The sequence below is a fragment of the Podarcis liolepis genome, assembly GCF_965112155.1.
Source record: "Podarcis liolepis genome assembly, chromosome: 15".
In the NCBI taxonomy this organism is placed as follows: domain Eukaryota; kingdom Metazoa; phylum Chordata; class Lepidosauria; order Squamata; family Lacertidae; genus Podarcis; species Podarcis liolepis.
Genome location: NC_139566.1, coordinates 27,431,335 through 27,453,370, shown reverse-complemented (window position 1 = coordinate 27,453,370; position 22,036 = coordinate 27,431,335). Strand labels below are relative to the sequence as shown.

The window sequence follows — 22,036 nt, the reverse complement described above, 5'->3', positions numbered from 1 at the left end:
AAGTTTAAATGCACAAGCCACTAGAATAGAGAGAAATGAGATGCCACCACCCATAGGGATGAGCAACAGGACAGTTTTCAGCAGAGGCAGGAGCAGAGTTTCTCGGATGCTGTAATAATTCTGAGTTGTGGTGATGGGGTTTTAAAAATAAAGTCTCTTTGGCAGCCTGCAATAGCTGCTGCAGTGCGGTTTAAGCCTCTGGCTCCATACAGCTGAGCGCTATGAACATTTTCTCTGACATAAAGTCCCTCATATATTTGTTTGTTTGTAAGAAAAACGCCAGTTCCTTTGAGTGACAATATAATTTTGTTTTTATTTATTTTTAAACACACTGCTGGTTAAAACTGCCAGCCAGTAGATTTCTGAACATTTCCCCTCAAACCAGACATCCTGGGAGAAAGAAAAGTAAACCCAAGAAAATTTTATTTGTTAAAAAAAACCAACCAGCTAAATGTATCAGGGGTGAAAATGGGGAGGAGAGAAATAAAGCAAGAATAGTTCACTCATACCTGTTCCACTTCCCCAGGATTTTTTTTGGGGGGTAGTCCTTTTGCAAAGCCAGTACAATCACACACACACACACACACCTGTGCTTTTTACCCTTTGCCCAAAGTTATTAAAAAACAAAACATACACCAATAAGAAAAGCTGCAGATGATTAGACATAGAAAGCAAGAGATGGTTAAAGACACAACCCTCCTTCAAAATCAGGAATTAACTTTGAAGTTACAGAACTACCAGTACAGAAACTGATTCCATAAAGCTTAGGCTTGTAACCTTCAAGCTTACATCTGGCTTGTCCTAAGAGCCCAGGAGATCAGCTGCCTGAAAGCACATCAATGCCTCATAAGTAAGCAGGGGCACAGATCCAAGCTTCATGTGTGGTGTGGGAGAGATTAATAGGATCCCAGCACGGTAAAGCAAGATGGGCCTCAATCATCTGAAAACTGCAGGAGTTCAAAGTTCCCACCTGCTGTAACAGTGATAAAGAGTATAATCTTGCTGAACAACTGATGGACAGGACAGGGGTCTAACTTTGACCCTACCTGCTTAGGAAGTAAAGGGGAGGGGGAGGAAAATGGCCTTTCCTCTGGAGTAACAGAAGGCACTCCCTAAAGGCACCCCAAAGATCACCCCACGTAAATGTGAAAGGCACAGGAGAATCCCATGATGTGTTCAATAAAGGAGGACAAAATAGTCCCTGTCAGAGGCCACTAATCTGCTCCTGGATCTTCACTGCACTCATGACACAAGTTTTTTCCAGTGAAAGAAGGCATGTATAGCCTTTCAAAGCCTCCCCAGCTGGCCCTACAGACTATTAGTCTTCTTTCCTGCTTTTCTCCCCTTCCATCACTCAGTCCTTCAGACACCAGGTTTCCCTGGGCAGCCAGGAAGCTTTGTGGGGGAGCGGGTGATGAACCTCAAGGACTGGGGCAACTTGCCCCACGAGTTCTGGAAAGAGGCTGCAGTTAAGGATGCCTTAAGAATTCTGGGTCTTGAGATGTTCTGTGTTTCTAGACCCGTACAAAGCAGTCAGCCTCTAAGGGAACAGGCTGCAGGCAGACCGTTTCAGTAAAACCTTTCCTTAACTGCAGACAACACTGACACACCCACAATTTCCTCCTCAAGAGAGAGATCTTTTGCGAGATAGTCAAGGTACCAGAACATAAAAGCATCCATGGGAGGGTGGAAAGCACTTCATTTTGTTAGAATAAAGCATCTGCCCAAGGCAGGGGGGAAGAAGGGACAGTAATAAAGGGGTGGTGGTAAAGCATTTGATCAACACTGGCCCTTTCTGAACGGACAAAGTATACGCAACACCCCATAAAAGAATCTCATCTCTTCAAAACCATTTCTCTAATGTTTAACTATAAGTATCTCCCCAGCTCTGGCAGAGATCCTTTCTACAACAGCTTACCCAACCTGGTGCCCTCCAGATTTTCAGACTAAAACTTCCATCGGCTTCAAGCTAGCACAGCTGTGCTGATGGGGGGATATAGCCCCAAAAATCTGAAGGGCACTAGGTTGGTGAAGACTGCTCTATGCTAATGCCAGCAGTTGCGACCAAGATGAAAATGTTTTGGTCTGCTGCTGCAATGGTCATGAGTTCCAGTGGCCTTTAAACACACACTCCTTCTTCCTTAAGCTAAGATCAGGAAGTGCCAGACCCCAAGACAATAGTCTATTGACTAAAACTTCCTCTTGTTCCCCATTGGGTGGGGGGAGAGAGAACAACTGCAAGTTCAGACAGTATTTTGACCCTGCAAGCTTATGTTGAACAATCATTACTGAAGAAAGAAGCAATGCTTTAATCTGCATCCAACGCTATCATTGGAAGAAGCTTAGGCTCAGAGGCTCAGTTGATTTTACCCTTGTGGATGTCTTGGGAGACAAAGAACAGATGCATATCATACATTCAAAGGACCTCCAATGCATATTTAAAGCACATGACTTTAAAGGCGCTGGGACTTGTAGCTCGGGGGACGGGGGGACGGGACGACTAGTTCTCAGGACCCTTTGGAGGAAGTCATGTGCTTCAAATGTACAGGTGTGGATCTGCCGTAACACTCTTGCGACTGGTTTCTTTCCCAAATCCTGACCCTCGTTTTCTCTTCAGCATATATAAAGCCAGGCTGCCTGATCCAACAGCTTCATCTCATTTTCTGGATGCTTTGATTCACGGTGCACTTAAAGAGGATTCTGTTTCAATCCAATCATATGACTGCACCGTGATCTCAGGATGATATGGGAACAACATGCTCCCAACATGCTGTAAGAGATGGTGCCTATCAGGAGGAGTCTCAAACTGCCTCACAAAACAGCAAACTCTCATAGCTGTGTCCCAGCACAGGAAAGGGCACTTGCACCAACCTGCTCTACCTGCCAGGAGGGCATGTATTAGTGCTAAGACAATGCAAGGTGCTGTGGAGGAAGTCTTGCCTGCTGTCACAGCATGGAGTGCTAGCAAATCCCAGTGCCTTGTAGAACTGGACATTAACATCAAATCACCTGGGAGGCAGAAGGCTGGCCCCATGCTCCTCTTCTACCATTTTGCTCTAACCCAGTACCTGCAACACAAGAATCCAACATAGGGGTAGAACAATCTGAAAGCCCAACCACTGACAGGCACTGAATATAAATATGCATGCTCTGAACTGATGCCAAGTCCCGGTTGTAGATCAGGATAGTCTCGATCAATGACTGTTTAGATCAGCCTTTCCCAAAGTGATCCTTCTAGGTGTTCTGAACTGTAACTCCCATCAGTCCCAACCAGATTGCCCAATAGTTAGGGATTATATTATGGGAACCTTTGCTAACTGGTGCCCATCAGATGTTTTGGAGCACAAGTTCCCATTGGGGACTGATGCAAGATGTATTTCAACGTGTCTGAAGTGCACCAGGCTGGCGAAGGCTGGTCCAGAGGGTTCTACTCAGAAGACATTTGGAACTGCTGAGGAATTAAGCTTTCATTCTACAGTTTAGGTTTAGATGTGCTTTGTGGCACCTGCCAGTTTGCCTTCTCTGAAGCACAACTAAACTTGAAGTGTAAGAATGGAAGCTCTCCCTAGCTCACCAGCATTTCCTGACAATGCATGGAGTAAGATGCACAGAGGCTGAACTTCCCCGCAGTTTTTGCATTTGTAAATGAGGAATGTCTGGTTCACAGGAGACTGCTTTCCCACCCATCTCACACACATTTGTCTGTTTGAAAAAGAGGAAACAGAAGTTCCTTAGAACAGAAGCTTCATTACAAGCAGAACCTGTTGTCATTTCACTACCTGAAAAATAAAGAAGGCACAAAAAAGATGGAGAGACATAAGATTCAACTTTGGCATTCCTTCGGTTTCCACCTGCAACGTCCTCCAAAATAAAAATAAAATAAAATAGTGCAGCTCACTGCTACCTCTTAGATGCCAAACATTAGGAAAGGAAGAAAGTGCCCAAGTTGTCTTGTTGCAACTTAATTCAAAAAGAGCAAGCTTATCAGAGGAGCTCTTTCTCAGATCTCCCAAAGCAAGGGCAGCATTTGGCAAACCCAAACTTTTCATTGCACAGCAACTGGAGCTGAGGGTGTCTTTGTAGGCAAAGTGACCAGATCATTTTTCATATCCCAAGCATGGGAATCTCAAGACAATCTCAGCCCTCTCACTGTATCTTTTTTTAATGGGAGAGCTTTTGAATCAGCCAGTACTCTTATCGCCTTTGAGAACCTTCAAGATTATAGGGGAGAGAAACAAAATCACATCATTTCCTCACTGCGTGCAAGTGCTCTTGCAGCAAGGACCAATTTCTGACCTCACCACCAAATCCTGCTCAACCGCACTGCATACATTTCAAGTCCTGCCTTACATCAAATGGCATCTTTCCCTCTTAATGAAACAGATGGGAACACAGACACATTCAGGGAGGCGGTTAGTACCAATCAGTGTCCTCAAAGCAAGAAGGTACAGGGCTGGAAGGAAAGGGGGATGAAAGTGGGCTTGTAAGTTCCTACTGGGTAGTAGAAACTTGGCCCTAAACTGTTGCCCTCCAGATGTTCTGGACTCCCACTTCCATCAGCCTCAGCCATTACGGTCGTAGGATGCTGGGTCTGATGGGAGTGGGGCTCCAAAACATCTGGAGGGAGGGCAATAAGTTGGGGAAGGCCAACGCTTGCAATGAGTTACCTGGCAGGCAGAGGACTTGCTGCATGGTCCTCTTCTCCTGTGGCACCATTTTGCTTGAGCCCTGTACTAGCTGCAGTTTTTTCTTAAAACTCTAGCCTTGTTATGGGAGGTTAAACCTGCACTTCACCCTGCTTCGACTCTCAGAGGACACAAGATGCCCTGCCTGGGATGGAATCCTGCAATTCTAGAGGAATCAGGCTGCCTTCATGACATGCTAGCAGTTCTGTTTATCTCAGTCCCAAATGGGCCCAGAAATAAGCAGCTGTCAAAAAGGAAGTTAAATATGCAGGATCATAATGCACGAATGGTATGAAGACAAAAGCAGCCACCCACACTCAAGGCCATGTACCTGAGCTCACATCCCACCTTCCTGCTGTGAAGAGATTAAGCCAGCCAGACCTAACTGTGGCTGAGTTCAAATCAATCCCTTTGGAAAAGAGCTGGGATTGAAAAGACACAGCGCTGCTTCCCTGCTCTGTATAGCAAGCTCTAGTGCTGGGAGAAGGGGCAGATGGAAGGAGTAAACAGCAGGATGACAGTGCAATGGGACACCCGGCTTCCAAGCCCAGGGATTATTCCACATCCCTGCCAGTATCTGCAGTTATGTGTTTAGATGAGGCTCAACAACCACGGAGAACAAAAACTGGGCAGACGGGTGGTGGTGAAAGAGAAGAAGCATTCACTGGGGCCAAAGACGCAGCAGGAGGTTGAATCTGGACAGGCTCTCCTTTAAGCCAAGCAGCTAAGGGTTGGGTGGAGGAAAAGAAGTATCTGGTTGAGTTTAATGCATTTATTGGCAATGTGAAACAAAGGCCCCTTTCAGATACAATTTCCCCATTGAGACTGTACCTGGGAGGAAATCAGCAGAGGACCTCAAGGGGCGCATATGCCCCAACTGTTAACACAGGACAACTTATAGTAACAAACTGCAAACTTCTGCACTCTGAAGAAGGGGTGAAGGAAGCTGCTCAGGGCTCAGGGCTCCCAAACTAGGCCAGTCTTGCCAAGGACTGCAGGACAGAGGACACAAAAAAGCTGCCAGCCACAAACTAAGACATCCTCAAGTGACTGTAAGGAAATGGCAGGAAGTTTATTGTGTGTGTGTTTGGAGCAGAGGGAAATAAGGGTACAGGGAAGGAGCACAATGAAGAGGCGACAGTCTGGATCAGCCACAATGGTCGGTCTAGGCAAGAACACTTCGGCTGGTGACATGAGGAGAAAGATTGCCTGCAAAAAATGGGTGCAAGGGGAGCTCCAGCCTTGCCAGTTGCCAAGTGCCAACTAATGCCCAGTTCACAGTTATGCAAGAATCTTCACTGTGCCGAAAGACAAGACAAAAAGCGAAATCTGCTTCTTTAAGCCAACAACTGGAGATGCGCCCTATGTTTAGTTTCCCCATGAAAGGCCTTTCTCTATGGTGTTTTGTCCCTGAACTGGACTGCCAATTCTCACTCTCTTGTCACAGCAATGGAAAACCAGAAAGCCACAAGAACCCAATGTACAGATTTAAAGTGGGCATCTCTCTTGGTCATATTCTGAAACTGCCTCTCCAAAACGAGGAAAGGAGAAGATGCCTACTTGGCTCATCCTTTCACTGTGCATCACAACTATTATGGCGGCACAGGATTTGCCACTATACAATCTGCAGTTCTCGGGATGGTACTCCTTTCTTTAAGGGCTATTTCAGACTGTTAATGTTAATTTTCCAGAATTGGGGAGGATGGGGGAAGAGAAACAACCAGAAACTGGTGACCAGCAAACCAGTGAAAGTGAGATACACCTGATAATTCAAAAACAAAACACTGGCACTTGGTTTTTCAAGTCCATTTAAAAACACAAATACACAAACATAACACAACTGAAGCATTTCAAGGAGGTCCAGGGGCATGGAGACAAGTTGTGACAGACGTCTCCCTGCGCTGGTGCTCCTAAAAACAAATGAAAACAAATGCCTTCTTCAGCTCAAAAGGTGGCAGGTTTCCTGGAACAAGGGAGATTAAAAGGCCACCAAGGAAATCAAAAAGATCCTAAATCTTTGCCAGAGCTCCAATCTTTACGTACCAAGTTCTCATCAGGGACATGCAGAATGGAAAGGGGTCCTGAGTGTCGAAACAGGTGTGTGTGTGTACGCGTGTGTGCACGCACGTGCATTAGAATAGAGGGACATTTAAAGCAACAATTGATGGGGCATTAGAGGAAATCCCCCAAGGACAAGCAAATGGGAAGTAGGAACCATTCAGGGACAAACAAAGGGTTCTGTGTCGAGAAAAGAAACTGCCCTCTGGAGGCTTAAGCCTTTCCAGAGTGGCCGGTCAGATGCTGCAGTGACCATGGAAAAAACATTTCTCCCAGGCAGGGCAGCTGAACAAGACCAACCTGTTCATCCTGCTCCAGTCACCAAAAGCCTTTCTACCCAAACAGCAAGGGCGAGCCTCTCTCTCCTTCAGAAAAGAAAAGAAGTACCATGGGTTGAGTTACAAACATTTCAGCAGGAGTCAAAAAGCCAGCCTATTTCCCCCACCCCCGCAAGCAGTCCTAGCACAAACGTGGATTATTCCAGCCAAGGCTGTGTGATGGCAAAGTCTGCTTCTTCATGCCAACATTTGGAGACGTGCCCCTCCCTGTTCGTTCTCCCCGCTGCTCGCCCTTGCCCCTCCATCCTGCTGTTCTCTGGGAAGATAGTTCATCTGCATCTTAGAGCCAGAACTACCCAGGCTTTGCTTTCAAGATTCTCTGGACCAGAAAGGTGGCGGCTCATGGTGCAGCTGGGTGGCTCAAGGAGGCGGCAGTTGCTGCGAGGGTGGGTAGGTGAAGGCTGCCTTCCTCAAAGAGGATGATGCAAACTTGCCCTTTATTGTACCTGCTGCTCCTTAACAAACCTTTTAAAATTTTCCTTAAATTATGAGAAACCGAAACAGCCTCCGCGCTTGGTCCAACTCCTCCCCTCTGGCCTGCCACTGGCCTTGCAGTCTCGTCCTTCACAACCTGCACAGGCAGAAGAGGGTAGGAATGAAGACACCAAAGGCCACTAATATAGGGAACATGAGGCTGCTGTTGTCCGAGGCATAGGGGTTTGGTGTGCGGGGGCCTGACTGGACCCGGTTCTTATTGGTCTGCTTTTTAGTGCTGGAGCCTTCTTCATACTCCTCTTCGTCTTCCTCCTCTTCTTTCTTCTCCAGGCCGGGGTGGGGCTGTAGCTTTGGGACATCTGTGGGAGGGAAGAGAAGGAGAAATGCCAGGGTCTGTGATGTATGCAGAACAAAGCCAACTGGAGTGTCCTAGAAAAACCTTCCCCGATTTCAGGAAAACCACTCTGTTTCCCAAAATTATTCCAAATTTGGCAAAAACTGAAGTTTTGCCATCCAAACTGGTTAACACTGAACCATATCATTTAATCTTTTCTCTTTTTTGAAGTTTAATACTTTTTTAAACATTAAAAGAACACATAATTAGCAAGAGAGACTTTTGAGACTCTTCATATAGCGAGCTTATTGGGGATTAATTACTACCCGACACTGACTTTGCATGTAAATCCTGCAAATTAATTAGCATTCTTTTAATTTTTTCCATTTAAAAACATTTGGTCTTCAGTATATTGCTTGCTTAAAAAAAAGTCTTTGAAACAGGAAAAATAAAACCACAAGACAATAAAATAATAATCATAATAATTAGAGAAAGATTAAAGAAGAATGAGTGGTGTAAAATATATTCCACAGTAGAATTCAAGGTTCATATTTGTACCAAACATACCAAATATTCATGAATGCTGCCAAATAAATTCACATTTAGTAAGAATGTTGCCACACATCATTTATTCTAAGCAGAGAGATCTGTGTTTGTTGGTGCAACATTTGTCTAATGTGGGTGTCTGTACAGAGATGCACAGATGGAAATTGGTCCAAATCAGAGAATGTCCTGCAAGATCCACAAGGATGCAGAAGAGCCATGCTAGACCACATCAAAAGGCCTACCAGATGCCAGACTAATTTCTCCACAATAGCCACCCAGATACCTCTTGGAAAGCCCAATAGCAAAAGCTCTCTCCCACTGTTGCTCCCCAGACACAGATACTCAGAATATTGAGAACCTCTAGCAGAGGCAAGCTGAAGCTTTCCTTTGTTCCTATGAGGGTGTCATGGAATGGGGTCTAAGGGAGGAATAGGGTCTTACTTGAGCAAACGTTTTGACTGCAGTAACAGAAAAGGCAACTAGTGACCAGGAGGAGGTTGAAATCAGAGGGGTTATAAGAAATAAACTTACCGTCCACTGTTCCCCGGAGGACGTATAGTGCACAGACTTTTGGATTATCATAGTACCCCTGTAAAGAAAGAAAGAAGCAGAGATGAGCTTCATTCTCTGTCAGCTACTCTGAAATTGTCTACAATGCTGATTCATATAAACCATACAGGTTTTAGAAATTCTGAATATTGAGTGGTATATAAATACTTGAAATGAATGAATGAATGAGTAAATAAGATAAAAAAAAAAGTTTGAAGTCATCAGTTCCTTTAAAAAGTAGACCTTTATTTACAACAAAAACAAAGTTAAGTTTAAAGTATTTGAAATCTATGGGTCTGAATGGCAAAAAGGGAGGGGGAATCCAAGTTTGAATATTAGGGGAACATTCAAATTTGAGGAAGGCAAGGGTTCCCAAATTCAGTAACACTTCCAATAAAGGCAGCTTAAACCACTGATTTAAAGTACGGTGGTACCTCGGTTTTTGAACAGCACAGTTCCCAACCAACTTGGAACTTGAATGCTGCAAACCTGGAATTCAGTGTTCTGGTTTGCAAACTTTGCTTCAGAAGCTGAATGTGCTCCTGAGCTTCCGTTTTCATTGTTGCACTGCTAATTTGCGTCCCCCCATTGTAATCAAAGCCTTTTTCCTCCCATTTTCACGGTTGGGTTGCTAATTTGTGTCCCCCCTCCCCCGCGTAATCAAAACCTTCCATTTCCAATTGCAGTGTTCTGAGGTGGTATTTGGAGCTTATATTTGGTGTTTTAGTTTTTGCTAATCTTTTTTGCGTTTTTGTGGCTTTTTTGTTTTTGTGACTGTGGTTTGTTCTTTGTTTTATGATTGATTGATTGATTGATTGACTGATTGATTGTGACTGCTGAAATGGATAAAAGCCCCCCATCCAAACAATGACTATCATCAGTGCTGGTAAGAAAAAGTAATAATTTTTATCATGTACATTGATTATTGTTTTCATTTTATTGATCAATGATCTTGTTAGATAGTAAAATTCATGTTAAATTGCTGTTTTAGGGATTGTTTTTAAACGTCTGCATTACTTTCTATGGAAAAGCGCACCATGGTTTTGGAATGCTTTGGTTTTGGAACAGACTTCCGGAACGGATTAAGTTTGAGAACCAAGGTACTACTGTAATAAAAAAGCACTGATCTATATCAAGTTTTCAACTTACTCATTCAAAGATTTAACAGACAAATTCATGTGATCACTAGATACACATAAAATGTTTCTATTTGCAGCTATGCAGAGCCAAAAACCTCTGGGCATGCAATCCATGTGCCTTCTGTAATATACAGAAGCTTTGGTCAACATGGGTTTACCGGGGGTGGGGGAGACAAGCCATCCAAGGAAAGGGATGTGGAGGGGGAAAATAGAGGATGGAGACCAGCTGGACAATGTCAGAACAAAGCGATGAGATGCAGGCAGGCATTTATAGCCAGGCTGATCTCTCCTTGCTGATGGGTGCTGAAAGGGGTGCTGTGGTTCCTGATGGTGCCAGAGGCAAGAGCATGTTTCTCTTCATTTTTGCAATCCAAATATTACAGGCAGTGTTTTCTTTTTGGCAGGGGTGAATGCTGCTTCCCTGGCTAGTGGAATGGAGCCAGAATGGTTGAATTGTTTCCCCCTTGTGATGCTCTATCTAGGAGCCAGATATGTGTGTGTGTGTATGTACACAAAGAACTTTCCAGTAGTCCTAGGCCCCTGTACTGCCTAACAGCTGCAGTCATGGGTTGCTTCTCTTGGCTTCCGCAGCCTCAGGGCAACTATTCGGTTCTCTATGTACATGTAAGGCTCTGAAGAAAGAGCCATGAAGGCTCAGTGCTCAGAAGCTCCTAGACACACAAACTGCCAGTTACTGAGCAGGACAGTCCATTTCCACAACATGGAAGTAAATAGAGTAGCCATTTCATCTGATATCTGCCGTGGCCCAAAATAATTCAGCAAAGCGGAAAGTGGAATATCCAAGAGCAAAACCTGTACACATCTCTGTACCTCTTGCTTGTTTAGTTGTATTTTAAAACACATATTGAAAGCCACCTTGAGAACTCTGGTTAGTAGATGAGCACAAATACTCCAAGCAAACATATGAAGATTTACTTCCATGTCATGCTTGTATTCCATGTAGATATAATTGTAAACCAAGTTATCTAAGGACACTTAATGTCAACACATTTTATTAAGACATTTTACATTTTTTATTTATTTTCTTTTTAATCCATCTGGGAAAGGGGTGAAATTCCTTAAATCTGTTAATCTGACCCTGGAAGACTATTTTGGATAGTCCAAATGTTGTGGAAATTTGCTTACTCACTGACATCATGCCATTGTCAATAGGATTTCTGATCTTTTAAAAGAGGGATATTTTTCTCTCAGACATAGGAAGGGAAGTATGTCAAGGGAAAGATTGCCCACACAGCTTGGGGGTGCAGTCCTATTGCAGCCCTTGCTTCAAATCCTGCTTGGGGGTTCAACATAGGCATAGACATAGGGGGTTTAATATAGGTTGGCCATTGTGAGAATAGGTCACTGGACTACATGGGCCCTTGGCCTGATTGAGCAGGCTCTTCTTATGTTCAGGACCTTTGCCAGCAGAGGCTGCGTCAGATCTGACCTCCCTACAAACATTTCTCCATGTTCAGCACTTAACCTTTCTCAAAAGGCATGAATGGTAGCCCTTTACCTGAATAAAGGGAGGCTGGATCAAGAACGTGACGAAACCCATCATCACTGAGAATCAAACCTGCTCTTGCCTAAGCCTCCTCCTGGGGATAGTTGGGCCAGGGAATGAGTGAACCTTCCTAATCCATACCGTGTGTGTGTGTGTGTGTGTGTGTGTGTGAGAGAGAGAGAGAGAGAGAGAGAGAGAGAAGCCACTTGTGAGCAATGGCCTTTTCTTACCTTGACAAACTCAATGTTGAGTTTCCCTGTGAAAGTTGAGACCTCTCCCTGGACACTTAGCTTCCCTTTCTTGATGCCAATTGGAATAATCTCATCATGCGCTGTGCTGTGTCCGACTCGGTCGAAAATGTCCAAGTCCTTCACCACCACATGGCCATTCAAGCGCACATCAAAAACCTTTGGAAAGAAATATGGCAAAGGAATGAGGCCTCTTGCAGAGTAGAAGTCAGATTAGGAGCAAAGATGGGAGGACAACAAGCTATGGATTGGAGGAACGCCGATGCAGGAAAATCATCCTGACCTTGCTACTGTGCAGGGCCAGGAGAGAAGCCTAACTGACATCTTTCAAGGTGTAGCAGCATGCAAATTTTCAAGTTCACACAAACTTCTTAGGGAGGATGGAAGCACTGCCTTTCCATACTGCCCAGTGAAAAATCCTGTGTAACAAAAAAAGCCTACATGTGATGCTACCAACAGTCATTGAACTAAGAGAGATGCTGCCTGGCTAATTTTGTATCTCAGCTGGAGGAGTGTGTTTGTGGCAAGACCTGGAACTCATCTATTGGCAGAAAAGCAATTTCCTTAGCTGGTCAAATAAAGAAGACAAGCAACTTTTGGTTTTGCTTGTAAAATAGGTCTCTATTTTATGGGAAAGGGCCTGAACTCAGTGGTAGGGCCTCTAGCAGCCAGGGGGGTTTGGTGAGAGGGCTGCCCCGGGGTCATGGGGTCGTGGGTTCAAGTGCCAAAAAGATTCCTGCATTGCAGGGGTTGGACTAGATGATCCTCGTAGTCCCTTCCAACTCTACAATTCTATAACCACAACCTGTCAATACAACCGACTGGAAAGAGCAGCAGCAAAAACATATTTCAGAGCTGGAAGGACACACAGTTGTCTTTTGATCTCTAGTGCAATGGATAACACTGTATAGGAAGGGTCTTGGCTCAGTGGTAGAGCATCTGCTTTGAATGTAGAAAGTTCCTGGTTCAATCTATGGTGCCTCCAGGGTGGTCTGGGAGAGACCCCTGTCTGAAGCTCAGGAGAGCTGTGGCCAGTCAGGGTACATGCTAATGAACTAAATGGCCTGGGTCATAAGAAAGTAACTTCCTATATTCCCATGACAAAGGTCAGTTAACCAACTGGTAACAGTGACTTCCACCAGCAGAAATGGTCTGATAGGTCCTGGTCCTGGTCCGCCCCGAAAGAACATCTGTGTGTGTGACTCCAGGATACTTCATTTCGGGGCGGGGCGGGGGGGACGGGACATGAGTTCTGTTGTATGCTGGAAGAGTGAAGGCAAGCACTCCCATGTCGTGAAAGGTGTGCATGCTTGAGTCCCACATACTCATATGGCAAAAGCAGCAGGCCTCTGGCACTTGACCCAACCACTGATGGGTGTTACTCAAGGGAGTCCTTCCAGAACAAAGTACTTTTTTGTTTTACCTTCTGCTGGGACTGTGCAAAATAGACTTCAGCAAACTTCAGCACAAGAACGTAGTCTCCTTCCTCCTTGATGGGGACCTCATAGCCAAAGGTTTCCTCATTGTAACGTTCCGTCTGGTAGAGAATCTGATCCTCTGGGTTGGATCGCAAGATCGGCAGTTTCATGCCATAATCGGAGGCTGGATTCCAAAAATAAATGGCAACACTCTCAAAATACTTGCTGGAGTTTACCTCTGTTCCGTAATCCCTCCCCCCTTCCCACACTTCTGGCTACACACCTGTCCCTACCGAGAGCTCCTCACCCAAACTCAGCATTTTAAGGGCAAAGTCCTAGATCAGGGGGCAGATCAGGTGCCTGGAACACTCTGTGAGAAAGACTACAGCAGGGGTGGGGAACCTCAGGCCCATTGGCTAAATGTGGCCCTGTGTCTCTCTGCCTGGCCCTCAGGGCTCTCTCCATGTACTGCTCTGCACCTTCAGGGTTTTTACCTGGGTGGAATGTATCCTTGTGCTCTAACAATGCCTCTTGCTTACCTGGATATGGAGGTGTAAGTGTGCAGAAACCATTGACTTTTGCATGGATGGAATACAGACTGCCCACTTTTGCCTCTGGTTCTGCCAGCCACTGGCATACCCCCCCCCCACGCCAAGTTTGCTCACAAAGAAATTTGGCCCTGGACCATGAAATTTGAAAGAAATCCCCACCCCTGAACTATGACACACATGCACATATATGCCTTAATTTCTCATTTCTAGATGTCACTATCTGAAATGATAGTGATGAACACAAATGAACTCCTTGGGTGGAAGTTCTGACAAACTCTCACATGAAAGAGACACTTGATGCTGCGATCCACAAGTGACAAACACATAGGTGAACCGGTCCTCTTTGGGGACCACTTGCTGAGCTTTCAGTTGGGTCTGAGTCAGCAATGATAATCCCCTCTACATGTTCCTCTTTCAAGAAGATGATCTTTGAGCAGCTTTTGTGTTCCAAGCAGACCTCTGACACAAGACCACAGAGTCACTTCACAGTTTTGCAGGGCACTGGAGTCTTGCTCTACATGCCAGAAGCAACTAGTCTCTCTCACTGAATTTGGGGCAGGGTGTGGGGAGAACCACCAGGAAGTAAAAGCTTTTATGCACAGTGTTACAGGGCCCAAGGTAGCTGTACTTTAGGGGAATTCCATGTATCTTGAAGAAATGATATTGGACTACCCACGTTTTCATGATCAGGTCCCTGGGCCTACGTTACCATGACCAAGCAGAAGCATGAAGTTTGTTAAGCTTCCACAGAAGTCTTTGCAATTTTCATAATCAAATTTAAGGGCTACCAACACACTACCCCTAGAAGTTACTGCTGGGCACCTGCCAGATCAGCTGCTCCAATCTGCTTTCCTTTCTATCAGCCTCTTCTGATGGATGGACCACTCGGCTATATGGGAGTGACTGAACAATCCAAAGACTCCCGAGTGCAGAAGCACCACAAACAACTCCTTCAGGGGAGGCTGCCCACTGCACCTCTGCATGAGCCAAGTAACACAGAGCATGGGCTCTTCTGAGAGTTATGAAAGTATGTATTGTTTCCTTCTAAAAGTAATGCTTTCCAGGGTGGGGGGGATGCCTCAACTATCAGCAGTTTGAGAAATGCCTGCTGCGAACTGCAGTGTGCATACAAGCCGAGCAGCTAGAACAGCTGTGGACTCATAGAGAAATACTTCTAGAAGCAGCCAAACATAGCTCTTCCAAAGAAAGCCTGTATGAATGATAGAAAATTAAAAACATCACTACCTCCTTGCTTTTGTTAGCAATGAGTAGCATAGTTTGGGGAGGGGGAAATGGTCAAACTGCAAACGGTGGGGATGAGTGGATCACCCACGAGAAAAACAGGCCAATTCCTCTCTCGACTTTTCTTTCAGAATAAAGACTGGTTAATGTATGAGTTCTGTGTTTCTGCTGGGCTACAGATTTGAGTACAGAGTCAAACCCCTCTCTGCAGCTGTAAATACAGGAGGAAACTGCCGCCAGCCCCACCTTTGATGGAGCTTTGAAGGAGGTTTACATGCGGTCTAGCCCTACGCCACTTCAAACACCTGCCTGAGCACACTGACACCAATGGTCCTGAGTTCACTGACAGTCTGTTCCTTCCTTCCCACCCACCTCATAGCACTTTGGAAATAGATGTGTTGTTGGTTTGGCTATTTTAGCTACCAGGAAGGCTGTGCTCAGAACCAGTGTGACAAGGTGTGTCTGAACCCACATGGATGTCCTGCACTTATGTGTACTCCTGCAAACACTACCAAGAGGTTTAGGACCTTTTGCTATAGTTACAATGTGTGTTTGTTATGAATATGTGTTTGCCCATAACCTTATACCCACAAGAAATTATCTGGCAAAAGGAATAGTTTGGCTTATTGCATGAAATGAACGTTGCAGAATATACAGATGCTGCTTCGGACAGCAAAACTACAATATAAGCAAGCAGCAAATTTTATAGTACATACACACCCTGATCTAAAGAGTAAAAGAAGAGTCCCTATCAAAAGCCTAGAGAGAGAGAGTGTGCAACATTTGTCACAGACCCACGCTACAAGTTAAGCAAGGGAGTACTTTACTCAGATGAACATAAAGAGTGCCCGGTGGATCAGATCAAAGGTCTACCGAGTTCATCACTCTGTTCCCACATTGGACAAACACATGCCTCCTCTGGAAAGCTCATAATCAGGATATGAGTGCAAGAGCACTCTACCTACTTGTGACTTCCAGCAGCACTGGAGGCAGAGCAAAGGCATTGTGGCCAGTACACATGGATAGCCTTTGTCGTCCATGACTTTGTCTAAAACCCTTTTAAAGCCATCCAGGTTGGTGGCCATCACTACATCTAGTGAGAGCAAATCCCAGAGTTTAACTATGCACCGTGTGAAGAAGTACTTTCTTTTCTCTGTCCTGAGGCTTTCAACATTCAGCTTCAGTGAATGGCTCTGAGTTCTAGTATTATGAGAGTGGGAGGCAAAGTTATCCTTGTCCACTTTCTCCATGCCATGCAAAACTTTTTAATGCCCTCACTATATTTTCTTTCTAAAGTTAATGCTCCAACCAATGTAACCTTCCTCATGTAGGAGGGGTTGTTCCAGCCTTGATCATTTTGTTTTCTCTTTTCTGAACCTATTCCAGTCCTACAATAACTTTTGAGGTGCAGCAATCAGAATTGCTCTTGCTTGTAAAAGAAATAATTTTTAGTCCTCATTTCTTACCGAACAGAGCAATTTGAAAGGGAGGAGGCAGGTTTTACTCGCAGAAAAAAAAATCTTTAGCAACGCTTTAGTGCAGTGACACTTAACTATTCAAGGTAAGCAATATTTGTACTAACTTGGCATGGCTCTGAGTGAGAAATCTGGATTTTTACTTGGTACAATGGTGCTAAGAATATTTGAAACAAGAAGACAAGAAGCTTCTGCAACATGATTACAAGAAAGGGATATACTTCAAAACCACATCCTAGAACTTTAAATTTGGAAAGTGATTCTAAAGGTAATCTAGTCCAACCCCAATACCCAGTACAGGAATCTTACAACACCTCAGAGAACCATCCCACCTCTGCTTACAGAGAGCCTGCCATCTGCCAAGGAAGCCTATTCCATTGTCAAACAGCTCTAATCATTAGCAAGTGTCTCCTAACATTTCATCCAAATGTGCTTCCTTGAAATTTCCACCCTCTGCTAAGCAAGATATTGAGCAAGACTAGAATGCATGGTAGACTAGAAACATGACTGCAGCTTACAACCTGTATTGCACAATCATGTTAAGACGTTTTCCCCAGCATGCCTCCCCACCCCAACAAGACGGAAGTGTACAACTGTGCACTGCAGTTTTGTGGCAAAGTCCTTTGTACACTTGAAATCTCCTTGCAGAAGTTTGCCTCTCAGCCTAGATTTGGCTGGCTACCTGACAATTAGCAGGCACAGACGCCAGCAGCCAGCGTAAGCCAAGAGTTTGGATTAGATGTAAGAAGAAAAACTGCAGCCAAGCGAGAGAGAAAGCAACACACACATCCACCTTGGTGAAATTAGCCTGGAAGGATAGTGAACTTCTGGGTAAATGACAGCGAACACAAGGGGCTCTCTTTAAGAAGCTGAGCAATGACTTAACATATGCTGTCCTCCAACACCTGAAAGGATCAGCACAGCACAGAAGGAAGGAGAAGGTTAACAGTGAATATGTAAATAAAAAGGAAAAAATGGTTGGGGCCGTCTTGTAACACAAGCAGCTATGAGTCTGATAATAAGCAGCTTCCGGCTTACAGTAACCACAAACGGTTCCCAAGAAAAGCACCTGGAACCTTTGTGGAACTCATTTTAGCAAGAGTCAGCAGTCACCCCACCCATCTCTACAGAAACCCACCCCACCCTGTGTCGTGCACCAACCAAAATGGGAACAGACCACATGCTCATTAAGTGTCCAGTTCCCCATGTTTGCTGTTCCCTGTTCATAAGTTAGCTATGCGGATTATAAGGGAAAGGGGGACAGGCCCTGAAGGGACAAAGTCCAGCCGCAAGAGAGACCAATGCAGTGTGCATTTAGAAAGGGATCTGGGTGAAAAGAGGACACAAATGGAGTGGTTGTGTGGAGCAAAAGAGACAGAAGCTGGCTCAGTCCTGGGTGAAGGAAGAGCAGAACGAAGGGAAGCAGGCCATTGCAGCAAACAGGAGGGACAGTGGGAGCAACCTTTCAAGGTCACAGGAGATGGGTTACCCTAAGCATGTGTTCACTCCCTTCATTTTATAGCTCAAGAGAGTGGCAAGGTGGAATCATATTGTGCTGCTTTGAATTTCTACTTCTAAAGAAAGGAGAGTTGACATCACGATAGCATAGGAAATATGGTGGGGTTCTGTGAATGCAAATATGGGTGCAGGAGAAGTGGAATGTGGGACAAAAAGACAACTTGCCCAGGAGACAAGGCAGGAGCCCAGAGAACAAAAAAACCCCCTGAGGACAGGGATTCTCTCTTTTTTAAACTGATTTGTAAGCTGCTCTGAGGGCTTTTTAAAGCTGAAAATTGGGGGTAAGAATGCTTTCAACAAGTAAAAAAATAAAAGCAGACAATACTTTAGTCTAGCATAAAGAAAACTAGAATTTATATGGCAAATAATATGATTTTTTTTGCAATTGACTCTAGTGTTTTGGAGTGTTCTAAGCATTTTGCCTACATTCTCTCAGAACCATCAGAACAACTGCAAGGTAGGCCATTGTCCCAAGTTTGCACCTCAGTGGGTGAGGTAAGAGACTGGCTGTCCATCAGAGAATAGCTTGCCTAAAGCAACCCAGGGAGTTCAGTGCTGGGGTAATATTTGAACTGGGGACTTTCCAGGCTACCATCTCAGCTGCTACACCAGCTTCAAACTATTATTAACCACTATTGCATCATACAGTAACGATAGGGTCACATAACCCACTTTAGCCACAGTTTTGTTGTTAAGAGCAGGGTAGTTTCTTTCTCAGTTAGTGCTTCCAATTCATGTTAGCAGGCATGAACATTCCACATGGCATCTTACTGCTACTAATGACATTAATCCAGCTCAGTCAATCTGGAGCTAAACAAGAGCATGGCTTTATAATTCCAGTGGAAAGGACTCTTAGGAAAGGAAGCAGCAGCAGACTTGCTGGAGTAATAATATAAAGAATTGCCCTGCTGAACCAGACCAAAGCCCCCTTAGTTCAGCATTCTATCTCCAAAGGAGCCACTCTAGTTGCATCACATTCACAGATGTGCTGCCTCTGCATATAGATCCATGTAGTTAACATGGCAAGCAGCAATTGATAAGATTTATCTTAATCCATGAAGTTGCCTACACAAAACCACCTAGTGGCTGGCTATGCCATGCCTTCTAACAACTGCAAGTTCCATTATAGCAGCCTTCCTCAACCTAGTCGTTTTAAGCTAAAACTTCCACCAGCCTCAGCATCATACATGGATGTGCTGATTGGGACTACAATGCCCATCAACCCCAAAGAACTGGAGGGCGCCAAACTGTCAAAGTCCACATTATGTGCTATATAAAGAAGTGCTCCTTCTAATCCTGAACCTATCTGCCAATAGCCTCCATTGACAACTCTGAATTCTAGCACCAAACAAGAAAAACAACTATATGTACCATGCATAACTTTATAAGCCTCTACCCTCATCTGTCTTCAACTGGTGGGTTGTGACCCTACCTGGTCACAGCCTGATCCAAGGTGAGTCACAGCAGCAGCACTTCCACCATAGAAATATACTGTAGAAAATTAAGAAATGGGCCCCCAAACACGTGTCCAGATTAACGGTGGGTGCAGAGTCAAAAAAAAGGTTGATGACCACCTAGCACCCAGTGTCTGCAACAAATGCTCTAAGAGCTGGTATGCAGGACGCCATAGTTGTTCTCACCGCTACCACATCAGGCATCCTACCCCTGCGCATGAAAGCTGCATTTTACTATTACACCCAACAAACCACCCCATCTCTCCCTGCTGCTTTTAACAGAAGCCACCTAAGGCAACCTTTTTCCAGGAAAGGGCTGGGTTGGTCCAGATGTTTTGGGCTACAACTCCCCATTTTGGGGCAGTAGTGCAAAACCTATGGGAGAATCCCTTTCCCTGCTATAGTCAGTTGGCTTGCCTTAGGTCCTTTAAAAAAAAATTAAAATGTGGGTGCAGAGACTATGATTGCTAAGGACAATCCTTCACGTGTAGGTGTATTACTCCTGGTGGTGGTGATGGGAGATATTGAACTACGCGTCCCCCCTCCCCCCTCAACTCCTGTGGCAGTGAGTTCCACAGGCTGACCAGGCCCGTCTGGACGTTCTCACCTCGTCCCACCCGTCCTTCGAGGGGGTCCTTCCGGAAGTGGATGCCGTGGACGTCCACATGGGCCTCCCCGCCCGCGTTGACCGCCCAGATCACGTTCTCCGTCAGGCCGGCGCCTTCCACGGCGTGAGGCGGCTGCGGCGGGAGCAGCAAGAGCATCAGCGCCGGCAGGAGGACGGAAGCGGCCAGGAGCGGCGGCCCGCTTGAACCCGCCGCCGCCACCGGAACCGCCGCCACCACCGCCATCTCTGGCTCCTTCCTGGCTCCTCAGCTCGGCAACGGTCCCGCCCCGCCGCGGCCTCAGCCGCCGCCGCGGTGCCTCCTGCTCATGCCGCCCGCGCCTCACACCGACACCGCCGCTTCTGCTTCAGCCGCAAGGGGGCACCCTAACCCGCTAGCCTTTGCCGGCTGCCCGCGACGCCGGCCAATCGCCGTGCGGCGTGGCGGGCTCTCTTCTTCCCGTTGGCTGCCGGAGCCCCGCTATTTGCATATCGGCAGAGCGCGCGCGGGGAGGGAGAAAGAAGAAGAAGCAAGTTGCGTTGAGAGCGCACCAGTCGTGGGAAGTGGAGACGGGCTGGCGGACTGGCAACTCTGGAGGAGCAGGAACGGGCGGTTGGGGTGTACCATTTGCTCAATGACGCGAGGGGGGGGGAGAGAGAAAACGTTTCAACCGTCACAGCGCGCGCGCTTCCCGCCTTCCATTCTCAGAGTGGGTGGCACGTTCCATGTGGTGTGGTCCATTTTATTAACGCGGTGGAAACAATTCGCTTTCTACTTCGGAATGCCTAAACTGTTTGTATAAAATTTGTATAAAAATAAACCATGATAGGAGAGGAGGGGAAACGGCATTGCCTTTTTCCTGGCATCCCATTTGGCTTGAACGGTCCCTTAGGAATTCACCCCCCCTTCCTCTGAACGTGTTGGTAAGCCCCGAGATCGACCAATCACAAAGCTACAGCGCGGCCGATGAGCGCAGGTCATGATGGGGATTTAGCGCCAGAAGGAAGCCGGAAGCCGGCGCTTGGGCCCTCGAAGGCCTAGTTGTAGTCATGGCAACCGACTCCACTCCTCCACCAGCCAGTTTTTATAGTCCTGTAGACTCTTGAGTGTTAAGACTCTTGACTGACATGAGTTTGACCAAACTGCGGGAGGCAGTGGAAGACAGGAGTGCCTGGCGTGCTCTGGTCCATGGGGTCACGAAGAGTCGGACACGACTAAACGATCAAACAACAGATGACAGGACTCTTGGAACTGATCTCAGAAAGTTGAGAGAAAAATTGTTAGAACGATTATACCTTAGAACTATTTTTAAAAGTATACAGACTAAACCAGCTGCAGCCCCTAACTCAATATACCTGGGAATAAACCCGATTGAATTCAATGGGACTTCTGAGCAATGGTGGTTAGAAGTTCATAGGAGGAAGTTTCATTGAACTCAGTGGGGCTTCCATGCACAAAATTGCACCTTTAGGACAGGAGTAAAGCCTGTTGAGACTTCATGTGGGATCAGTGCTCAAAATAGCCAAATAAGTAAAGGTAAAGGACCCCTGGACTGTTAAGTCCAGTCAAAGGTGACTGGGATGTGGTGCTCATCTCACTTGCAGGCCGAGGGTGCCGGCATTTGTCCACAGCTTTCTTGGTCATGTGGCCAACAGGACTAAACCGCTTCTGCTGCAATGGGACACTGTGACGGGAACCAGAGCGCACGGAAAAGGTGTTTAACTTCCCATCGCAACGGTACCTATTTACCTACTTGCACTGGTGTGCTTTTGAATTGCTAGGCTGGCAAGAGCTGGGACAGACCAATGGGAGCTAACCCCCTTGTGGGGATTCAAATCACTGACCTTCTGATCGGCAAGCCCAAGAGGCTCAGTGGTTTAGACCACAGCACCACCCACATCCCCTAGCCAAATAATGCAGATATGGGATTAGGC

General features: G+C 45.9%; 1 protein-coding gene across 1 annotated transcript; it reads right to left on the bottom strand.

The window, feature by feature from the left end:
- Window positions 1–293: 293 nt before the first annotated feature.
- On the bottom strand, window positions 294–20,817 carry MLEC (malectin). Its single transcript, XM_083476919.1, has 5 exons — window positions 20,105–20,817; window positions 13,263–13,441; window positions 11,822–11,998; window positions 8,928–8,985; window positions 294–7,875 (listed from the first exon to the last, which is right to left on the bottom strand). Exons 1-5 carry the CDS (start codon window positions 20,346–20,348, stop codon window positions 7,646–7,648), a joined length of 888 nt encoding a protein of 295 aa, XP_083333045.1. The 5' UTR covers window positions 20,349–20,817; the 3' UTR covers window positions 294–7,645.
- Window positions 20,818–22,036: the final 1,219 nt, after the last annotated feature.